Source organism: Macaca thibetana, chromosome 3 (assembly GCF_024542745.1).
Source record: "Macaca thibetana thibetana isolate TM-01 chromosome 3, ASM2454274v1, whole genome shotgun sequence".
Taxonomy (NCBI): domain Eukaryota; kingdom Metazoa; phylum Chordata; class Mammalia; order Primates; family Cercopithecidae; genus Macaca; species Macaca thibetana.
Genome location: NC_065580.1, coordinates 118,565,889 through 118,590,736, shown reverse-complemented (window position 1 = coordinate 118,590,736; position 24,848 = coordinate 118,565,889). Strand labels below are relative to the sequence as shown.

The following is a 24,848-nucleotide window of genomic DNA, read 5'->3' as shown; positions in this document are numbered from 1 at the left end:
GGGCCCTACTCTCTCCTGTAACAGGAAGGAAAGAGGATGCAGGTGGAGAGAGTGGGAGGTGGATGGATTTACTCTTATTTTCTCTCTGAAGCAGGAACCTCCTCCTCCAATGGGAGTGAGAGGAGGAGAAACCAGAGTCATGAGGAGAGGGGACGTTTGAAATTGACTTGGCACAAGAAGAGAGAGTTGGCCAGGGAAACATGGCTAGATTTAGTACATGCTTCTCTCACAGGTTTCACCTAGCTGATTTGTTGTTACTCATCGCGTGGTTTTCAGTTTTTTCCAGTAAGTTTAGCATTTTTATCATTTACAGTTTACAGTCTCTATAGTAGATTCTTAGTAACAGGGCTCTCAACACTGCCCAGAAATCCAAATCACGTCTCTATAACATCCAATAACAGAGATAGGAAAGTCTGTTTGCAAACTGACTGTAATGATGAAGTGAAGAAAATCCAGATCACGTAAAGTGCCTATCATAGTGTCCGATCCACTTCAGGCAGCTAATAAATAGTTTCTTTCTCCATGAAGAAGTGACTTCCACACTCTGCAGTGCAGAGACAAGGAGAAAAGTGCAGTTGCAGGCATCGGTCTTCATAACTCATTTGCTACTCGGGTCCCTATGATTAAAAAGTATATATTTTATATTTTATTTTGCCTTCATCCATCCCTCAGAAAAGCAAGGAGTGAGTTATTTCAGAGCTAGCCCTTAAAAGACTGTTTCTGAAGACATATGGCATCTGTAGAGAGAAGGGGTGCCCACAGGCAGGTGCAGCCCAGGAGTAGGAATCAATAACAAAAGAGTAATCTTTGAGGGCACCAACAGGAGGAGAAAGGCTTTTGTAAATGGTTACTGTAGAAATTGAATTTCTCCAGCGTAGATCACATACACACACAACACAAAAAGCAACTAAATCACTTTACTTAGAAGACATTAATGCACACTGTGTCCAATATCCTGAGCTAATGTTGTGATTAAGTTATATCTACTAAGTAACATAAACTGGACTTAGGTTGAGGCCTCATGTGGAGTTTTATAGGAGGAATTTGCAGAATATAATAAAATTGGCAAACGTAGGCAATCTCATACCAAATTTGTTTTAATGCATCCTGGACTTACTTCTTATTTGGTAATGAAATACTTAAATTGATTCTTAAATAATATACATTCCAAGTCCCAGATTTATAATTTGAATGATAAATAAAATTACATTTTTATATCATATTTTATAATGGCAATAAAAACATAATTTTTCTTTCTTCCGGGTTCTTTCTTAAATTCAAAACATCACTCTTTTTCATATAGCATTAGCTTTTATTGCATGTGTTTTATTTCCAAATTATTTACATAGGTTTTTTAATAATGTTCTCCAAATTCAGAACATAAAATTATCATTTTTAAAACAGATGTATAGGCATAATAAAGAGGATATATAGAGGATATATAGAGGCAATACATCTTCAACATAAATTATCCTAAATTCTCATGTTGACAAAATGTTTATGAGAACCTAATAATCATATTTTCATTAAATTCAATCTTACATATAAAAGTTATTAACTAATATTTTTTAAAACTGCACACTGAGAAATTAAAGCTTTAGGCAAAATGCTAATAATCAAAAAAGAAATAATGTGTATGTCCAGTTTAAATAAATTTTGACATAAACAGTGCAATGTAGAGACCAATTATGATACATGCAGGGAATATTACTACATAGAAATTACACAAGCAATTACATAGATGAATTTCAGAGACAAAATACATACATAGAAAAAAACAGACTTTTACATATATTCTGTATGATTCTTTTTATATAAAGTTCAGAAACAGGCACAATTATTCTAAAGTAATTCAGTTACCCTTGTGGGGAGGGATTTGACCTGGAGAGGATGTGAGGGTGCCTGCTGAAGTACTGGGAATTTTCTAGCTCAATCTGGGTGGTGGTTACACAGATATGTACCATGGAAAAATCCATCTGATTGTACAATTAACATCTATGCCATTTACTATAAGATGTATGCAGTTTATGTTAGTGACAATAAATTTAGAACACTATTCTTAAATAAATACGTAATTTATGTGTAAAGGTAAGGAACAACATTGTTACAAAAGAGGAAATGCAAATGGCTAATAAATATGAAGAGAGGCTTAAGTTGTGGATTTTCAGTTTAGCTTGTTATAATACTGTTTTGGTAGGAAGAAGTCTAAAGTAGTCCCCAGTGACACAAATCCCTGGACAATCCCCTCCCCTTGAGTGTGAGTGAGACTTTGAATACAATAGCTGTTATTCCCACAATTAAACTACATCATATGACAAAGGTGAAGACATTTTACAAATCTCATTAAGAATGCTAATCAGTTTTCTTTAAATTAATCAAAACAGATTATCCTGCTCACTTTGAAGCAGTAAACTGCCAGTTTACTTCTGATAGAGCTCCTATACAATTGTTTATGCCCAAGGGTGAATCTATCACTTTAGTATGATTGTGCCTGTTTTTGAGCATTATGTAAAAGGAATTACATAGCATTACAAAAGTCTGTTAATTCCATAAATGCATTTTTTGCTTATCTTATTTCTATGTAGTAATATTCTCCTGCATATATCATAATTGGTCTCTATACTCTTTACGTCAAAATTTATTTTAACTGGACATACATATTATTTGCTCTTTTGGTTATTAGCGTTTTGCCTAAAGGTTTAATTTCGGAGCATTCATTTCCTTTTATATGTAAGAGAGAATTTAAAGAAAATATGATTATTAGATTTTCGTAAACATTTTATCACATAACTAAGACCTGAGGGTGACTTCTCGGAACTGAGAGCAGCCCCCAGCTGACAGCCAGCCAAAAAATGGGCACCTCAAGGAACTGATTCCGCCAAGGACCTAAACAAGTTTGGAAGAGACCCCTGAGCTCTAGATAAAAATGCAGTCCTAATGATACCTTTATTCAGCTTTGTAAGCTCCTAAGCAGAGAACTTGTTGGACTGTGCCCAGCCCCTTGACCAAAAGAAACTGTGAGACAATAAATAGGTATTGTTTTAATCTGTTCTGATGGTAATTTATCAATAGCAACAGAAAACTAAAATAAATTTTGGAAACTGGAAATGGAGAAGTAACATAACAAATACTTAAAAATGTAAGGGTAACTTGAAATCATGGAAAGGGTTTGGATGAAAGAGTTTTTGGAAGTATGCTAGAGAAAACCTAAACTTCCTTGGTTAGATCATTAGTTTAAAAAAAAAAACAAACAAACTTAGCAAAATTGTCTCCTGCGGTTACGTGGTTATGTGGAAAACAGAATTTGTTAGCAACAAAGTTGGATATTTAGCTAAGGAGATTTCCAAAAAAGAATTGAAGGTGCTGCCTCGTTGCTACTGGAACTTATAGTAAAATGAGAGAGGAGAGAGATAAAATGAGGAAAGAAATGTAAACAAAAGTAAACAAAAAATAGGTAAATAAACTGATAAAATTTTGATAACTCTCAGCCTCAACAGGTTAAAAAAAGAAAAAGTAGTAAAAGTCAAGAAAAGCTATTGATAACATGGCAGAAAAAAAAGACTGAGTATGTGACTATAGAACCTTCTGCTCAAACCTCAAAAAGCTCACAAAATGCCAGTATTTAGTCAAAAAATTGGTCCCCTAAAAAGATTAAGAGGATAGAGTGACATCAGCAAGATGTCAGATTAGGAAGTCCAAACTCCCCTGTCCCCATAGAAACACTAAATAAACAACTACAAACTGACTAAAACAACTTTACAAGAGCTCTGAAAGTTAGTCTAAGATCTACAGCCACCAACCAAACTACCAATCAAAAACAAACAAACAAAACACACTGAAATGGTAGGAAAAATTCTGTAGTGTTTTACTTGACTTTGCTCACCTCTTCTCATATTGGTGGGGTCAAAGAAATGGCTCAATTCCTGATCTCTCCTTCAGGGCAGAAAGAACAAAATGCAAATCGTTTTCAAAATTCTTGCCTGGCTGTAGAGTGCCGAAAGGACTGGTATCTGTCTCACCTGATTCAGCAAGCACGCAAGAATAAGAGCATAGTTTAGATCTAAGATTGGAAACCATGGAAGGCATTTGGTGGGCATTAGAGCACATGAAAACTAAAGGAGGAGTGCAGGCGTATGGGTGCCTGAGGCAAAAAGATTATGGATAGGGGAATGCATTAAAACATTTGAGGCATTGGGATAAAAGGTGAGACTTTCTGAAAAGCTAAGGCATTTGGAAGTGGTGAAGGAACATCAGAAGAAATAGGTAATAGCACACATTTACAGAGGCTCAGATAGGCTACGTGCCCAGAAAATAACTAAGAAGACCATAAGCCGTTACCCCAGGCTGAACTCAAGACTCAAGGGATCACTAATTAGCAGAAGTATTCCACACCAATTTGCAAAGATTAGGAGAAGTGGCTATTTTATCAAGTGCACAGCTCCCAACAAACGATTATTTAGACAAAGAAAAACAGGGAAATCCGACCCATTAAAAGAAGAAATAACTTCTAGAAACAGTCTCTAAAGAAACACATACTAAATAAAGATTTTAAAGCAACTATCAAATAATCTCCAAAAGCTAAAGGAAAACACAGATGAAGAACTAAAGAAAATCAGGAAAGAAATATATAAATAATATATAAACCAAAGACATAGATTGGCAGCATTGACTAAAAATCAGGATCCAAATGCATGCTTCTATCAGAGACACATTTTAAGTCTATGGATACACATAGATTAGAAGTAAAATGATGGGAAAAGCCATTTCATGCAAATAGTAACCAAAAGACAGAAGGATAAACTTTAAGTAAAAAGTAGATGCAAAAGAAAAAGAACATTATGTTGACCCTTTTATAAAAGAGTCAGTCCACTAAGAAGACGTACCAATTGGAGATGCATAGGTACCCCTCATGAGAGCTCATAACATATGAAGCAAATATTGGAAGAAATGAAGGGGAAAATAGCACTACAGTAACAGTAGGAAACCTCAATACCTCACTCTCAAAATTGGTTAGAATAACCAGACAGAATATCAACAAAGACACAAAGAATTGGACAACCCTATAGAACTATTGTACATAAATGACATAAACAGATCATTCTACTCAACAACAGAATACACATTTTTCTTAAGTGTATATGAAACATTCTCAAGGATAGAGCATATGTTATACAACATAGCAAGTCTTAATACATTTTAAATAAGATTGAAATCACACAAAATGTATTTTCCAAACACAGTGGAAAGAAACTAGAAATCAACAACAGAAAAACACCAGAAAAATTCACAAATATGTGGAAATTTAAAACACAGTCAAAAAAACAAATGGATCAAATAATAAATCACAAGAAAAGTTAGAAAATACCCTGAAACAAATGAAGTGAAAACACAACATACCAAAATTTCTGGGTTGCAGAAGAAGCAGCACTAAGAAGGAAATATATAGCTCTAAATCCTTCTGTTATGTAAAAAGAAAGACTTCAAGTAGACATTCTAACATTATTCCTTAAAAAATAAGAAAAGAAGAAAAAATCTAAACCTAACTCTAGCAGAAATAATGAAGTAAATACTAAAGCAGAGATGAATAAAATACAAGGTTGAAAAACAATAGGGAAAAATCAATGAAGTCAATAATTTGTACTTTAAAAAGATCAACAGAATAGATAAACCTTTAGCTAGACTGACTAAGACAAAAAGAAAGAATGTTCAAATAACTGAAGTCAGAAAAGAAGGTTACTGCCAATTTTACAGAAAAAAAAGATTATAACAATAGTATGAACAACGTGTACCAACATACTTGATGACCTAGATAAGATGGATAAATTCCTAAAATACACAAACTTTTAAGACTGAATCAAAAAGCAATTGAAAATCTGAGTAAACCTATAGCTAGTGAGGAGATAGAATCAATTATTAAAATATTCCCACCAAAAAATAAAACTGAAGCTAAGATGTCTTCACTGGTAAATTCTACCAAACCTATAAAGAAGAATTAGCAACAAGCCTCCTAGAACTCTTCGAAAAAATTGAAGAGGAGAACAAACTTCCTAATTCACTGTATGAGGCAATGCTAGCCTCACAGAATGAGTTATGAAGCCAAAGGAACTACCAAAATAATAATTTTAAAAAAAACTACCGACTAATATTCCATATGAATATTGATGCAAAAACTCTCAACAAATACTGGCATACCAAATTCAACAGTATATTAAAATGATTATACATCATGACAAGGGAGGATTTATTCCTGAAAGGCAAGGATGAGTCAACAAACAAAAAAAGTCAGTGTAATACCACACATTAAAAGGATAAAATTTTAAAAACCTATGGTCATTTCAATTGACACATAAAAAACTTTTACAAAATTCAGCACTTTGTTATGATAAAAACACTTAACAAACCAGAAATAAAAGGAAACTACCTAAACATAATAAAGGCCATTTACGAAAAACCCACACTCAATATTGTACTCAATATTGAAAGACTAAAAATGTTTCCACTAAGATTGGGAATATGACAAAGATGCTCACTTTCACCACTTCTATTCAAGATAGCACAGGGAGTCCTAGCCAGCTCAATTAGGCAACAAAAAGAAATAAAAGTCATCCAAATTCAAAAGGATGAAATAAAAGTATCTCTGTTTGCAGATGACATAGTCTTAGATGTATAAAACTCTAAAAAATACACACACATACACATAAACACAAAATGTTAGTACTCATAAACAAATTCACCAAAGTTTCATGATACAAAATTAATACACAAATATTAGTTGCACTTCTTCCATTAGCAATGAACAATCTGAAAAGGGAAATTAAGAAAATCATTTCATTTACAATCACATAAAAGACAATAAAATACTGAAGAATTAACTCAACCATGAGGGCAAGCAACTTGTACTCAACACTACAAAATGTTACTGAAGAAAATGAAAAAGACACAAACAAGTGGCAGGATGTTCCACTTGTGTCTATGTTCATGGACTGGAAAACTTAATATTTTTGAGATATCAATACTATCCAATGTTATCTAAACTAATCAACACCATTTTTTAAAAGTTTCTAGTGACATTTTGGAGAAAAAGAAACATTAATCTTAAAATCCATACAGAATCCCAAGGGACCCTGAATAGCTAAAACAATATTGATAAATATGAAGAAAGTTGGAGAATTCACACTTTCTTATTTCAAAGGTTACTACAAAGCCAGGGCAATCAAAAGAGTGTGGAACTGGCACGAAAACAGACATAAAGACCAATGGAATAAAACAGATAACTCAGAAGGAAATAGTCACATATATGGTCAATTGGTTTCAACAAATGAGCCAAAACCACTCAGTGAGAAAAAGTCATTTCCATAACTGATGTGGGGAATACTGGATATCCATATGCAAGAGAATAAAAATGGACACCTACCATACACAGTATAGAAAATTAACCCAACATAAATCAAAGACCTTAATGTAAAAGCTAAAACTATAAACTTCTTGGAAGAAAACACAGGAAAAAACTTCAGGATATTGCAATTGCCAATGATTTTTTGAGTTTACCACCACAAGCACAGGCAACAACAACAGCAAAATAGGTAAGCTAAATTCCATCAAAATAAAAAACTTCAGTACAAGAAAAAGCACAATTAATAGAGTAAAGAGGTAGCCCATGGAAAGAGAAAAAAATTACAAATTATATTTCGAATATGAGATTAATATCCAGAAAACATGAAGAACTTCTACAACTCACCACAACAAAAACAAACAAAAACCAACCCCATTCAAAAATGGACAAAGGCCTTACTAGAGGATTCTCCAAAGAAGATATGCTAATGGTCAATAAGCACATGAAAAGGTGCTTAACATTACTAGTCATTAGGGAAATGCAAATCAAAACCACAATAAGATACCACTTCACACCCATTAGGATGATTATTATTTAAAAAGTGGAATAACAAGCATTGGTGAAGATGTGAAGGAATTGGAGCCCTAGTTTATGGCTGCTGGGAATGTAAAATGGTGCAATAACTGTGGAAAATGATACGGCAATTTCTCAAAAAATTTAACATACCATAGGATCCAGTAATTCCATTTTTTGTTATATGCTCAAAAAAAGTAAAAGCAGGGGGCTTGAGGAGATATTTGTACACCAATTTTAATAGCAGCATTATTACAGTAGCTTAAAGATGAAAGCAATACAAATGTCCATCAACAGATAAATGGATAAATGAAACATGATACATACATATATTGGAATATTATTCAGCCTTATAAAAGAATGAAATTCTGTCACTTGCTACAACATGGATAAACTCTGAAACTCTTACTCTAAGTGAAATAAGCCAGTCACAAAAGGGCAAATACTGTATGATACCATTTATATGAGGTAGTTAAATTCATAGCCACATGGGCTAGAATGGTGATTTCCAGCAACTGGGAGATGGAGAAATGAGGAGTTGTTGTCTAATTAGTACAGAGTTTCAATTTGAGAAGATAAAAAAGTTCTGGAGATGGATGATGGTGATGGTTGCCCAACAATATGAATGTGCATAATGCCACTGAGCTGTACACTTAAATATGGTTAAAATGGTAAAATTTATATTATGTATATTTTAGCACAGTAAAAATATATATCTTATATATAATACATACATGTATTATATATTTATATAAATATATGTACAATATATTATAAATTTATCATATATAAAAACACATTTGCTAATTCATTTGATATTTTCTACTACTAATAAACGTCCTAGATGAAAACAAAAAATTTTGAGTACCGTACTTATTTTTATTTTTGTTTGTTTTTAAATTATTTTCACTTGCTAAAATTCACATAGTGCAAATCTACGGGGGCTATAGAATCCTTCAGCTACTCAGTTTCCTCCCCTGGAGGCAAACTCCATTACCAGCATCTTTTTACCCTTCCAACGATATTTTACATGCATGTGTTTGAACGCACTTGGTAGATTTTCTTTTTTTTTAACCTGTCGTAAACTATTATTTGTTTATTATTATAGTTGACAAATAAAAATTATATCTATCATGTACAACATGATGTCTTGAAATATGTATACCTTGTGAAGTGGCTAAATCAAGCTAATCAACATATGCAACACCTCACATACTTTTTTGTGGTGAGAAAATTCATCTATTCTTTTAGAGATTTTCAAGAATAAAAAACGTTATTACCTACAGTCACCATGTTGTACAATAGATCTCTTGAACTTACTTCTCCTATATAACTGAAATATTGTATCCATTTACCAACATCTCCCCACCACATCCCCTCCCAGCCCCTAGTAACCACAATTCTACTCTATTTCTGTGACTTCAACTTTTAAAAATTCTGCATATATGTGAGATCATGTAGCATTTGCCTTTCTGTTCTTAGCTTATTTCACTTAAAATAATGTTCTCCAGGTTCATCCATGTTGTCACAAATGACAGAATTTGCTTCTTTTTTAAGACTGAATAGTATTCTATTATGTACATAGGCCATATTTTCTTTACCCATTCACCCATTGATGAACACTTAGGTTGATTCCATGTCTTGACTATTATGAATGGTGCTGCAATAAACATCAGAGTGTAGATATTTCTTTAATATACTGATTTCATTTCCTTGGATATATACCAAGTAATGGGATTCCTTGATCATATAGTGGTTTTATTTTTAGTTTTTTAAAGAACTTTTATACTATTTTCTATCATGGCTATACTTATTTACATTCCCACCAACAGTGTGGAAGAATTCCTTTTTCTTGACAACCTCCCCAGCATGTATTATCTTTTGTCTTTTTAATATTAATTTTTCTAACAGATATAAGGTTATATCTCATTGTGGTTTTCATTTGCATTTCTCTGTTGACTATTAATTTAGTATTTTTTCATATATCTGTTGGCCATTTGCATGTCTTCTTTAGAGAAATGTCTCTTCAGGTTGTTTGATCATTTTTTAACTGGGTTATTTATAATGTATATAGATTTTTTTATTATTATTATACATTAAGTTCTAGAGTACATGTGCACAATGGGCAGGTTTGTTACATATATAAAATTAAAAAATTTTTTAAAAGATCAAGTGTGTCTCACAGGTCTACTCAACCAAACCAGAGGACCTCTAGGAAGCTTTGTGGTGTGGTTCCCTCTGCCATCTATGCAGAAGCCAAAAAATAGAGAAGAGGTTATTTCAAAACCACCTGGCTTTTGTCTAATGGATGCATATTACTGAAACCTAAGAAAGTTTCACAAAGATTTTTGCGAAAATTGCTTCATCAGGTATAGTGCCAGCACTGTCTAAAAAGACCAGGAAGAATACAAGAAGGAAAGAAGACTATAAAAGATATGAAATAAGCCTTACATCTGGAAGATACAAAATTGTGATGATTTATGTACCTAACAGAGTCCCCAAAGACATAAAAACAGAAGTCAACAGATGTAAAGGGAGAAATAGGCAATTCTACAATAGTAATCAGAAATATCAATACCCAAATTTTATTAACAGATAAAATAATTTACAAAACAAAAGACTTGAACAACCACTACACACAAACTAAATACCAGATGTCTATAGAACACACCACCTATCACAACAGATGAACATTCTTTTCAAGGGTACATGGAACTTTCTCCAGCATAGACCATAAAACAAGCCTTAATGAATTGAAAAGAAATTGTTGTTGTTGTTGTTGTTGTTTGAGATGGAATCTCCTTCTGTTGCCCAGGCTGGAGTGCAGTGGCACAATATAGGCTCACTGCAACCTTCGCCTCCGATGGTCAGAAGTTTGAGGCCAGCCTGGCCGACATGGTGAAACCCCGTCTCTGCTAAAAATATGAACCCGTTCTGGTTTTTTTTCAGGTCACAATAAAATGAAATGAGACTTTAATAACAAAAAGGAATTTAGAAACTCACAAATATGTGGAAATCAATACAACCTAAATAAAAAATGAAAAATTAAAAGAGAAGTTAAAAATACTTTGAGATGAATGAAAAATGAAGATACAACATATCAAAACTCACAGGATACAGCTGAAGCAATGCTTAGAGAAAAATGTATAGCAGTAAATGCTTATTATTATAAAAAACAGATCTCAAATTCATAATGCAAACTTCCACCCGAAGACACTGGAAAAACAGAGCAAACTAAATATAAAGTAAGCAAAAGAAACAAAATAATAAAAATTAGAGCTGAATTTCATGAAATTGAAAAGAGAAAAATCAATAAAACCAAAAGCTGATTCTGTGAAAACATTACAAAAATTGACAACACTTCAGCTAGATTAACCAAGAAAACAGAGAAGACTCAAATTATTAGAAGTGGAAATGAAAGGTGAAACATCACTACAGACATTTTTTTTTTCTTTTAGTCAGAGTCTTGCTCTCTTGTCCAGGCTAGAGTGCAGTGGCACAATCTCGGCTCACTGCAACCTCCGCCTCCCAGGTCCAAGCAATTCTCTGCCTCAGCCTTCCAAGTAACTGAGATTACAGGCGCCTGCCACCACGCTAAGCTAATGTTTTGTATTTTTAGTGGAGACGGGGTTTCAACATGTTGGCCAGGCTGGTCTTCATCTCCTGACCTCATGATCCACCCAGTTTGGCCTCCCAAAGTGCTGGGATTACAGGCGTGAGCCACCGCACTTGGCAAACATCACTACAGACTTTAAAAAAATAAAAGAAATTATAACTGATTACTATGAACAATTGTACGCCAACAACATAAAACAGCATATTGACTGAAATGAAATGGACAGATTCCTGGAAAGACACAAAACACTGAAACTGATTTGAAAAAAATACAGACAATCTAATAGTCCTACATCAATTAAATAATTGAATTAATAATAATAAAAAAACCTACCCACAAAGAAAAGCCCAAGCCCAGAAGCCTTCACTGGTGAATTCTACAAAACATTTAAAGAAGAGCTAATACCAATTATTCACAAACATGTCCAGAAAATAGGAGAGAAGGGATCACCTCTCAACCTATTCTGTGAGGTGAAGATAACCATGATAACAGCACCAGACAAAGACATTGCAAGAAAAGAAGATTGCAGACCAATGTCTGCTATAAAAAAAATGTTCAACAAGATACTAGCACAATAAAATCCAGCAATATATGACATGACCAGGTAGAATTTATCCCAGGAATGCAATGTTGTTTTAACTACCAAAGATAAAAAATATACCATATAAATACATACATAAACAAAAAACATATGATCCTCTCAATAGATGAGAGAAAGCATTTGGCAATATCCAACACCTTTCATGATTAAAAGCACTCCACAATTAGGAATAGACAGAAACTTCTTCAACTTCATAAAGGTCATTTATAAAAACCTAGTTACCATTCCACTTAACTCACACAATTCCATAATTAGAAATTCTTCCAGCTCTAGAAATAAAATCTGCCCAATTTTAATAATGGACAAAAAATCTGAATATGGATTTCTCCAAAGAAAATATACAAATGGCCATGAAGCCTATGAAAAGATATTCAACATCATTAACCATCAGTGAAATGTAAATAAAATCCACAATGAGAGACACACTAAGGTGTGTGTCACATCCACTAAGGTGTCTATAATCAAAACAGCAGATAATAACAAAGGTTGGGAGAATGTGGAGAAATTAAAACCTTCATATACTAATGGTTGGAATGTAAGGTGTGATCACTTTAGATGACAGAGTAGCAGTTTCACAAATGATTGAAACATAATTCAGCAATTTCACTCCTAGGTATACATGTAAGAGAAAACATATCCACAAAAAAATGTGTATATAAATGTTCATAATAGTATATTTGCAATAGCCCCAAATAACCCCAAATGCCTATCAACTGGTGAATGGACAAACAAAAATGTGATATATTTATACAATGAAATATTTGGTAATCAAAATAAATTGAGTACTGGCATACTGTAACATGGATGAACCTCAAAAACACTGTGCTGAGTGAAAGAAGCTAGTCACAGAGGGCCACACATACTAAGATTCCATGTATATAAATTGTCCAAAACAGGCACATCTATTAGAGATTGCAAGTACATTAGGGGTTGCATATGGCTGAAGGGATGGGGATTTCGAGGAGTGATTTGCTAAGTGACATCAGTTTTCAGAGTAATGAAAATGGTCTAAGGTTGATTGTGGTGATGAATGCAGAACTCTGAAGAAACCAAAAGCCACTGAATGGTCCTGTTTAAATGAGTGAATTGTGTTATGTGAATTATATCTCAATAAAACTGTGGGAAAGAAAAAGATAGGCTTAACATAATCATTAGGCGAATGCAAATTAAAACCACAATGAGAAACTACTACACATCTATTTTAATGGCTAAATTGTATGTTTTTCAAATCTGATACTACTAAGAGCTAAAGAGGAAGTACAGCAATAGCAATTCCTACAGTTGTCAGGAGGATGCAATTTGGGAAACATCATAAAAGGTTATAACATATTTAATTCTAGTTATTTATTCACGAGTTCATGTGCCTGGCGGACTGAAATCTCTGAAGGAAGGCCTTAGATTTATTACCCTCCACATCCCTAGAGCTCAGCTCAGCGATCCTTGCTGAGTTGCTGCTAATAAATATGCCAGGAATTGGATTGAACTGGAGCTTCAGTCACACACCTAGACACCAAATCCAGATTCTGTTCAATCATTAAAGCCTATAAAGGAGGCTGCATACAAATGCTGAAGCCATGATTTGGTCCCAAATGGACAGAGGTTGCATGAAGGCAAAGCCCACATCCGGGGCTTTGTTAAGCCGTGCAAATCCATTACCAGAAGGGTGCCTGCACATAAGAGGCACACCACGCAGGTAGGCCAGACCAGTTTGTGATGAAAGTAAAAGAAGATGAATGGTGGTCATTACTCTAACTGTATATATTGAGAAATTTTTTATACTAAGTCAAGTCCTGAAGAAAAGATAAATGTGTCCCATAAACACACAGTTGTTTTTTTTCAAGCCAAGATAAAACTCAAAGTTCTTTGCCTCTGACCTGTATTTACTTGCCCCCTCACTATACGCTCACATCTCCTCACTAACTTCAGAACCTTGCTATTCAACTTTTAAAACAAGGGATGTTGAATAAGGCTGGTGTCATTGTTCCTCCAGCAGAAATGCAGGAAGCCATTCTGTACTTACAGTAGCCAGGCAGATGTCCTGCAGGCCTGTGGTTCTGCAGCTCTGACTCAGTCCCCAGGGCAACGTGAGATTTCTTGCTGGAATCTTGCAAAAGCATCAAAAATACCTTTTGGGAAAAAAAAAAAAAGTATTATTTTATGTTTCTATACACATTGCATTTCTTTTCTACTGCCTCAATTGCCTAATCTATTGTGACAACATACGCCAAACACACCCCACATGTTTCACTTAGTCATCCATTTAATTGGCATAACTCTAAGACTACCTAGGTCTCAGCAAAACAGGCTACCCATAGAATGCAAAGATGAATGAAACTTGGCTGTGAACTCCCAGACCCTCACAGGCTAGTGGAGGCTGGTCAAATGCATAGGCAGTGTAGGCAGGGAGGGGACAGATAGTAACACAGTGTATCCGATTCAACTTAAGTTTGTGACTCACTGTACCAGCATCTTAGGAATTCAGAGGTGAATCAGACAATAAAATTGCAGTGCTCAATTTACTCACAGTAGATGGGATCTCATGCATAAAAATCCCCATTAAATGTGTGCTTTCCATGGGCTGTGATATATGATGTCACTAAGGTAGTTAATTAAATAACTTGCTTGAAGTCATTTCTTGGTTAGTAGTGGAGGCAGAAGTCTAACCTCAATTTATTCAAAGCCAAAGACTATGACTAAAGTAGCAAAATTAAGATGAGAAAGCAGAAGTGTGAGCCTACACAAAGGGAAATGAGGTGGGTTGGAGACATCGAGGCCCTTGAGCTGCACCTGGATCGCTGGCAGGGATTTATGGAGTGATGGAAAGAGAATCTCTAAAATAAACACTGGGCAATGCACAAGAAGCATAAAAGTCAAGGAGACATAGCTTTGCAGCAGCACAGTCCTAACTGCTGGAGCTCCACTCTTGGCAAGATGTGGGCCAGCTCTGTGTCTGCAGGCATAGGACTGCACCACCCAGAGTGTTGGCTGCCTTGTTGTATTAATAAAACAGAGATGATGATCACAGTATCTAACGTTGAGTAGATGATAGCTGTAAAGTGCCAGGCATAGACTCTGGAAGCATTCAGTAAGTCTTCTGTTATTCATGTGGTTAGCCAACGTTTCCTGAACATCCTCTGTGGGCCATGCACCAAGTTAGGCACTGTGCATTGCCACTCTCTCCCTTGGCATCATCTGTGCAGGAGCTTCCATCACCCCTTCCTCTGCACATATCCATAGAGATATTGGTCCCTGGCCCGGGCCCCTCTCCAAGTGACTCCTGCTGGGCCAGTGTCACTGTCCATCCAGCTGGTACCTCCCACCCAATGCACTGGGTAGTGAAGTCCAATACCTGCATACACAGATATCAGCCCACACTGAGCACCCTGCCTCACTTCTGATTTCTCTACACAACCTCACCATTCTGATTCCTCTAAATAAGCAAAAAGGCATTGACTGTCTCTAGATGTTCCTGAGGAGCTCCCAACCACCAGGAAAGATGGGTGAAAGCACCAGAAAGAAGAAGCCATGAGCAAGCAAGCCTTCAGGAGAGGCATGCAATATCTCTGCACGTGGTTAATTAGCAAAATCCTACTGAGCAAAATCTGCAAGCATAGCACTAGTGAAAGGTCAGATGCAGCTACCTTCATGTGAAAGATAACCCTTTGCTGATTCCCAGTAAGACTCCAAGGAAAAACTGCAAACCTCACTACTATTGCAAATAATAACACGAAGAATAATGATAAATAACATTTCTGAGTGTGCGTCAGCCATGTGACCTTGGACAAATTATTTTACCCCTCTATAACTTAGTTTCCTCACATGATAAATGGTAATAAATAAGACATATTATAGGATTGTTGCAAGCAGTAAATGCATTTATGTATAAAGTTATAAAAACGATGCCTGGCATGTAGCATGCTGGCAATGTCTGGTCTTAACAGTAGCTAGATAAGGATGAGTAAGTGTAGTAGGGTGTATGTGCTATGTTTCATCATGTAATTCTCAGATCAATCTGATGAGACAAGTACTATTATCCTCGCTTAAGATGAGGGCATTGAGGCTTACTGCAGTAAGTCTTCACCTAGTGCATTTATAGGGAATGAAATAGGAAACAATAGAAATAGTGAAAATCAAGACTTATTCATTGACTAAAGATTTTCCTTTACATCTTATTCTAAATAGAATTTTCATTTAATGGTCACATTTAACTATGATTATATGAAGCATACCTTGATAACTAAGGCATTATTGATAACAATATTCATCTGTCCTTTTTAAATTTTCCTTTTCTAACTCCTCTCATAAAAGGCCATAGTTGCATGTGGTGGGGTGGAGGGTGTGTGGGTGTGTGTGTGAGTGGGTGTGTGCAAACATGTGTGAATCTGTATGCACATGTTTGAATGCACACATTTGTGTGCGTGTGTGTTGGAGGAGGAAACAGAATAAGGACAGAGTTTTTGCCCTCAGTGATCTCACAGATCAGCAGGAAATACAATCACTTATGGTACGACACTAAGTATCTGGGTACAATGTGTCTGAAAATTCTGGAACGTTGCCTGTGAATAGTGAAAGGCAAGCCTAAGACAATCAGAATTTTATGAGTGCCATCAAGTAGCAGCTCACCTTAACTGCAGGCACGCTGTCCAGGAGGTTCTGAGAATTTGACAAAATGTCAAAGTAGCCCCGTTAACAGAGAGGGCCAATAAAGGTTACTCTTTTCAAAAGCAATATGACATTGATCACTGTAATCAAAGATTTCAAGTCTTGATGGTAGACTTTGCTTTTGTTATTTTGCACTATAATTCTCACGCTGAATCACACAGTTAGACAACAATTGTAAAACACTCCTTGGCCAGTATTTCAGGTAACCCTAGCATCCAGAATAGAACATTACCTAGGGATTTAATGAAAGAAAACTTATAAGAAGGCTCCTAACATTTCACCGACTTCTGAACATAGTATTTCCACATTATATCATTTTACAGTAAGTCCTCACTCAGCATCATCAGTAAGTTACTGGTCACAACGGCAACTTTAAGCAAAAGGACATACAGCAGGTCCTCAAACAATGTCATCTCATTCAATGCCATTTTGCTACAACGTTGATGAGGGGGAAAAATTGTTTTGCTTAAATTTTTAGTTTCCAGGAACCCATCAACAATGTTAACTGAGGTCTCACTGCATTCCTTCTTATCTGATACATACTTTCCAGCAATATTTAAATCAATATTTCTACTGAAAGGCATTCTTCAGGTTTTTTAAAGTAATTCAAATAAAGAAACTTAAACTCTGTTTCATCTCAATAATTACGAGGAGATGCAAAATACTGCAAAAATATTCTCACTGAGATTATAAAAGTTCTGGTCAAAACATATAAACAATCCTCCAAAAGAGATAGAAATAAAGGTTAAGCAATTGCACAGGAAGTTATCTGAATGCAGGCTAAACATCTAATGTCCTGGAAACACATTCCAGTTTAAGAAGAATGCTGCATTTGTGCATTTAGTATGGAATGACATTATTTATACATACGTCTTCCTCCTCTTTTGGTGGTATTTTCCATCATTGTAACTGAACATAGGCCATAGGCCAATTCAAATGGACCAAATAAGACCTACACCTTCCGACTTTCATACAAAATAAGTAGAATATTGTTTTCAATCTTATCTAATGTTTTGAATTTCACGGAAATTACAAGCTTCTCAAGTCAAAGGACAATCAAGTTGGTCAAACTACTCATTAATTTTTAGGTAAATTCATCACGCAAAGTAAATAAGAATAAAATCAGAAATGATGAAATGAAGTCTCAAGGGCACTAACTAGCATGAAAGTAATTTAAAATGCAACAAAAATATGGCTTTAAAAGCAATGCCTATGGCATATCTACTCTTTCTTTTCAAGGGACAGTAAATTCAAAAGTTTTGGGATTCTTCATTTGAGGATCTACGTCTCCTTAATTTAAAAGAGCTTTGAGGTCTAGGCATTTATGACAGCCCAGTGTCATCTCTACACTGATTGTGCTATCAATCCCTCAGCCATGAATCCTATGCCCCATCCTTTTCGGTTCTCCGTTTAAAGGGTATTGTCAAGAAGCATGAGACCCCAGATATGATCTACACTTAAAGTGTCACTTTGATGGATTGTGTCCTGGAGATGGTCAGTGCAAGGTACTTTTTTGCTTAGATGCTAGAGAAATTTATGAAGCTGATCAAATTTTTGTAAGACAAGGACAATGGAACCCAGTTGAGTGATGACATGAGCAGAGGAAGAATTTCCAAACTTGACCTACATGTAACATAAGATGTACTCTTTCCGTTTCCCCAAAGCAATTGTTTTTCAAAGAAGCAGAAGATGAAAACACATGGACAACTTAGATGATAAGAAGCACTAGAGATACTAGCAATTGCTCTCTAAATATGGGACCTTGGGCAGGGCTGTCCCCTGACATGCTAACACAATGCATGCAGCAAGATTTGTTATTTTACAGGAGCTTGTATGATTTCCTATCACTGCTGTAACAAATTACCACAAATGTGGTGGCTTAAGACAATGTATTTAGTATCTTACAGTTCTGGGGGTCAGAAGCCTGATATAGGCCTTATTGGGCTAAAATCAAGAGAGAATACACTCCCTGGACTTTCCTAGCTTCTAGTGGCTGCCAATATTCTTTGGCCAATGGCCCCAGCCTCCATCTTTAAAGTTCATCTCTCCAACTGCTGCCTCATCATAACATCACCTTCTTCCTCTCTGACCTTCCTCAATCCCCTTTAGATGTATCTTTTTGATTACATCAAGTCCACTCAGATAATTTGGGGTATCTCCTGCCACAGTCCCATATGGGTAACATTTACAGGCTTCAGTGATAAGAACGTGGACATCGCTGGGGGACCATTATCTAGCCTATCCTAGAACTATCACACCGTCAACACACCTTTGAAACAAGGGCTGTTGATTTGAGGTGTCCCTGGAGACTACAGAACAGTAGAAGCTGGAAAGTAGTGTAGAAAACTTTGGAGTCCAACACAAAATGAAAAAAAATCCAGTTTCTGATTTTTGGTCAACTCATTATCTTTTTGGTCTCTTAGTCTCTCAGTTTGCTTATTCGTACAAGGGGAAGATTAAAAGACATGTTATAAAAGGTCAATTATAGTTCACACTCAGGCTCTGTGACATCCTACAAGACCTTGTTATAAACAGAATGCAAAGAATGGGTCACAGCACTCCAGTGGAAGGGCTGATAGCACAGTCAGTGTTTACAAGACACCAGGCTGTCTGCATAAATGCTTAGACCCTGAGGCTGCTCTAAGTTAAGAGGACATTAGCCCCCAAATGAAGAATCCTCAAAATATTGAATGTATTGTTCTTTAGGAAGAAAAAGAAAAAAGAAAACAACAACAACAACAAACAGGATGTCACATAAAAGAAAAAGGGAACAGGTTCTCAAAAATTACCTGTTTCCTTCTCTTCCTTCTTCCCTCTTTCTTCTTTCCTTTCCTTTTTTTTTTTTTTTTTTTTTTTTTTTTTTTTTTTTTTTTTTTTGTAAGGAAGACACCAGTTTAGGGTTTGGGGCCAACACAAAGTGGCAGCTGGAGTGGGGCAGGTTCCCACAAGAGGGCATGTGACCAGAGCAGCAAAGCAGCATGGAGAACTTGGAAGATGAGCTGCACACAGGAGGACTGAGGGAAAAGGTAGCATAGGAATGAGTAAGTTGAGTTTCTTAGTATCAGAGAAGGGCGGTGCCAGTAAGGCAAGAGGAAACACTAAATGAATGCTACGTAATTGGATTGGAATTAGAGATGCCATGTGGAGTTGAACTCCTAGTTTTCTATTTATGGGCAGAAAGAGAAGCAAAAATAGAGGTGGATCTTTTACTTTATCCATGAGGAAACCTCAGAGCAGCAACACCCCAGCCGTCATGAGTATATTGAGCAGCCAGGATTTCTTGGAGAAATGGCTGATTCTCGAGCCAGGGCTGGGAAAGAATGGTAATCCTAGAACATCTTGTTTTGTCAGGAAGCAGGAAAATGCTCAAAGAGTAGGAGGCATGAGTTAAAGGGCACGAAAACCAGCGTGAAGGACCTCCCACCGGCTCAACTTGGTATGACATGAGCCTCAAAGTAAATAATGACTCTACTGAATTGTAACTCATTGAGTAGAATAGGATGCTATGAGTGGCTCCTGATATAAATAGGTCAATGGAGTAAAGAGAAAGTTCTTTCTTACTGGACAATGCCAACTAAAACACATAGAAGAAATGATGGAATTAGAAAAATTACCACTTGGCAAGTGCCATAGTAATAATTTTTAATTCTGGCAATGAACATTAGAAGATGCTGAAACAGGTGGGTGAGAAAAGTGGAATTTAGAGAGTCTCAAAATATATCCTCAAGAAAAAAAAAAGGAGAGAGAAAAGGAAATTAACTTAAGAGTGGGAAAGCCTGGCAGATACCACTTTCCACTTTACCTGGGATAAAATATCACCCCACTAGCCAGGGCGCAGATCAGCCTTGTGCAGCAGGCAGCTAGGAGCAGTAGGACACAGCATCACCCCTGGAGTGTGCCAGCTAAAAATTCATAACCTGACCAATCACAGCAAAATAGGGCAAACTCACATTGAGGCTCATTGTGCAAAATACGTGCTCTGGACTCTTCAAAAACAGTGAGGTCATGAAAGTCAAGGAAACTGAGGAATCCTTGCAGATTGACAGTGACTAAAGAGGCATGCAACTGAGTGCAGCTCGTGATCCTGGACTGGATCTTTTTGCTCTTAGGGACATGAGGGGCACAACTGAAACTTAAATGGGCAAAGATAGTACAGGAATTCTTTTTTCTTAAAAATCGTTCTTAAAAAAAAGTCAAAAAACAAAAAGATCAAGCCCTACATCTGAGGCCCAGGCTTGACCTCTTAATGCTGCATAGGATGGGGCAGCTGAGTTCATGCACCCAAGGAACTAGCATCCAGAACCTCCTTGGCAAAGGTACAAAGGGAACCCACTAATCCGTATTTAGCAAGCCGGAAAGAAAGAAACTTCCCATCTCAGGCAGGCTCACCAACCTTTCTAAAACATTACTAGAAACTTCAAAATTATTTTAAAAAATACACTGCAAAAATTTACTCTGTTTGCATTATGCCAGAAAGTTTTGTCTTGGCTTCAGAGGTTGCTGCAAATATATTCCGTAGGCAAAGCTAAGACTTCTAGCTCTCTATGGTCCCATCCCACACAAAGTAAACATTGTAACTTGCCAGTATTGTCCTTAGGTCCAAGCATTGGAGTAGAAAGTACAGATGCCTTAATGAAACTGGTGACTATCGTGATTCCATTTTAAATCTTAGTTTCATCAGCTTGTAGGTAAAGTTTTGGAGATAATAATTTATAGTAAGTGTATTGCAGTTTAGAAATAAAATATGCTTTTTAGCTGAAGAGCTAAACTGGAGAGTTAATTGACAGGTGCTCCTCACTCCTGTTAAGTCATCAGGCAAAATGCAGATGAAGGAAGAGAAAAGCAGCCTCAGTGTTACAACGGCCATGCTAACTCTGGATCAATAACAGACATAAGAAAGGAAAGTCAATGCTCGCCAAGTGTGAAGCGACAAAATTGGTTGAGATAGACATTTTATAGCCTCTGCCAAACAAAAGAAGGTTCTCCAAAAGCCCCAATCTTTTTCCAATTTAAGATGCCTTTCTCAAACAGCTCTAAATATACTGTTTATATTTTGTTAGATCTCATATACATTGTATATATTCTAGATTCTTTGCCCATGGTTGCCCTTAGATAATTTCTTTCTTAGCATCTGTGTGTGTGAGAGATGCGGAAAAAGAGAGATAAGTAAAATCTAGTAAATCAATATTTACTTAAGCCCTATTATGTGCAAAGCACATACTAAATGTAGAAAGTAGAAATTACTGTAAGCAATTGAAGAAACTACATCTCCAAAGTAATTGAACAACTTGTTCTGTTGCTCCTCCCTGACTTACGAGGAGTTCTTGCTGTTCTGAGGGTGACTAATAGCAAGAACATGAATCCTGAATTTAAAAAATTGCAGAGGCAGGTTACATGGAAGAATTATTCTTTTCAGAAGGTGGTGGGGATGAAACTCCTCTATACTTTGATTGGAGTGGTGGTTCTACAACTCTATACATTTGTCAAACTTGTAGTGGATTTTACTATAGGAATTTTACATATGAAGTACATAAACCTATATTTTTTAAGAAAAGAAGGCAAAGAGGAGAAAGACTGAGATATTTCTGAAAGGAATATGAGTGGGTAAAGTACAAATATAAATATTTTGTAAAAGAAAGGTGACTATTAAACAGAAATAGAGATGTTTAAGGAATATAGCATAATATGGTTTGGATCTGTGTCACCACTCAAATCTCATGTCAAATTGCAATCCCCAATGTCCAAGGTAGGGCCTGGTGGGAGGTGACTGGATCATAGGGGTGGAGTTTTCATGAATGGTGTAGCCCCATCCCTCTTTGGTAGTGTATAGCGAATGAGTGAGTTCTTGTGAGATCTGGTTGTTTAAAAGTGTGTGACACCTCCCCACTCTCTCTTGGTCCTGCTTCTGCCATGTAAGATGCCTGCTCCCTCTTTGCCTTCCACCTTCCATCCCCAGAAGCAGATGCTGCTATGCTTCCTGTACAGTTTGCAGAACCTTAAGCCGATTAAACCTCTTTTCTTTATAAATTACCCAGTCTCAGGTATTTCTTTACAGCAATGTGAGAATGGACTAATACATAGCATAAAAAGAATTTTTAGAAGTTATTCTGTAATGCAAGGTATATTGTAACATTAAAATATAGACAGATTAAAATACAACAATGTCTAATCTGAAAATACACCACTGCACATGTTTTTTGGATATAAATAGTAGAAAAATATTGATCAGTCCTCATATTTATGTCACAATCTAGCAATATGTAACCTGCACTCAGTGTTAATTATGTGATTTGACATAAACAAAAACTGTGCGTGGAAGATAGGGAAGATAAACCTACTGTAGGGATGAGAAAATGAAGTTAACAAAGAGTTCTTAAAACTCAACAATAAGAAAACAAGCAGCCCAATTTTTAAAAAGTGTGCCAGAGACCTAAACAGATACCTCACTAAAGAGTATATTCAAATGGCAAATAAGAATATGAAAAGTTGCTCTGCATCATATGTCATCAGGAAAATGCAAATTAAAGCAGCAGTGAGATACCTCTACACACCTATTAGAATGGCAATAATCCAGAACCCTAACAGCACCAAATGTTGGCAAGAATATGGAACAACAGAAGCTCCCATTCATTGCTGGTGGAAACGCAAAATGGTGCAGGTACTTTGGATGACAGTTTGGCAGTTTCTTACAAAACTAAAGACACTCTTACCGTATGATACAGCAATTGCAGTCTTAGGTATTTACCCAAATAAGTTGAAAACTTATGTCCACACAAAAATCTGCACACAGATATTTATAGCAGTTTTGTTCGTGATTGCTAAAACTTGGAAGCAACCAAGATGTCTTTCAGTAGGTGAACAGATAAATAAACTACAGTACATTCAGCCACTGGAATATTATTCAGTGGTGCAATGAAATAAGCTATCAAGCCATTAAAAGACACAGAGAAAATTTAAATCCATGTTACTAAGATAAAGAAACCAAATTGAAAAGGCCACAAGGGTTGTATGATTCCCAACTCTGCAACATTCTGGAAAAGGTAAAACTACAATGACAGTAAAAAGATCAGTGGCTGGGACTAGGGGCAGGAAGGAATGACTAGGCAGAGCACAAGAGATTTTTAGGGCAGTGAAACTGTTCCACATCATACTATAATGGCAGATCCATGGAATTATACATTCATCCAAACCCACAGAACGTACAACAGCAAGAGTGAAGCCCAGAGGGCTGGATGGTGATGTGTCCATGTCAGTTCATCAATTGTAACACGAGCCATTCTGCAGGGATGTTGATAGTGGAGGAGGCTGGGGGCAAGGGAGGTAGAGGGACACAGAATGCACAAATTGTGCAATTTTTCAATTGAGCACAAATTGTGCTCAATTTTGCTGAGAATCTAAAACTGCTCTTTAAAAAGTTTTTGAAATTAAAATAAATGTCCAGCCTAAGTGATTTGTTCAGGTTGCCCCTGACAGGAAGTGATGAAACATAAATGCAAGTGTCAATGTTCTTGTCCTGACTCCTAGGCTCTTCCCATGGCAACCATGGGTTGAAGAAGCTATGGGGCAGCAGGCCAGTTAGGAAATCCTAAATGTGACTAGAAGGCACTGGGTTTCTTTTGAAATGATGAAAAGATTGAGGGACATGAAAAAAAAGCATCTAGGACACAAATGCATGTTATCATTTTGGGACTCTGTCATTTGACCCCGTCACAGATCTTCAGGGTTATCCCCATGAACCCAGTAATCGCACTTCTGGGAATCAGTCTATGGAGAAGCTGGAGGACCCTGTTCTTCGGTCTCGTGTGGTCTCAATGGCAAAATCAAAACTCAGGAAACAACCAAAGTGTCTTAAAGCAGGGAGGAGAGGAACTACATAAGGACACATTTTTATAAAAGAAATGATGTCACCATGAACATCATGACTATAGGAAAAATAAAAACTGTTCAAAATAAATATTGTGAAATGGGTAACTCTTGTTTAAAAAAAAAAAAAAAGAGGTATATGCAGTGAGATTTCAAGACTGGTTTAGAATTCGGGGCATGGAAGGACCGAAGTACAGTAA

At 36.2% G+C, this 24,848-nt stretch overlaps 1 protein-coding gene across 5 annotated transcripts in view; it reads right to left on the bottom strand.

Annotated features, from left to right (window-relative positions):
* ABCA13 (ATP binding cassette subfamily A member 13) overlaps positions 1 to 24,848 on the bottom strand; it is a 504,903-nt gene that overhangs the window by 223,985 nt on the left and 256,070 nt on the right. For 4 of the 5 annotated variants that reach the window (XM_050785548.1, XM_050785549.1, XM_050785550.1 and 1 more), the window contains one exon: positions 14,144 to 14,249. In XM_050785548.1, coding sequence (XP_050641505.1) covers positions 14,144 to 14,249 — 106 coding nt within the window. Of the gene's footprint in view, positions 1 to 13,976; positions 14,250 to 24,848 lie in introns of those variants that run through there. The other variant, XM_050785552.1, reaches the window with a different exon arrangement.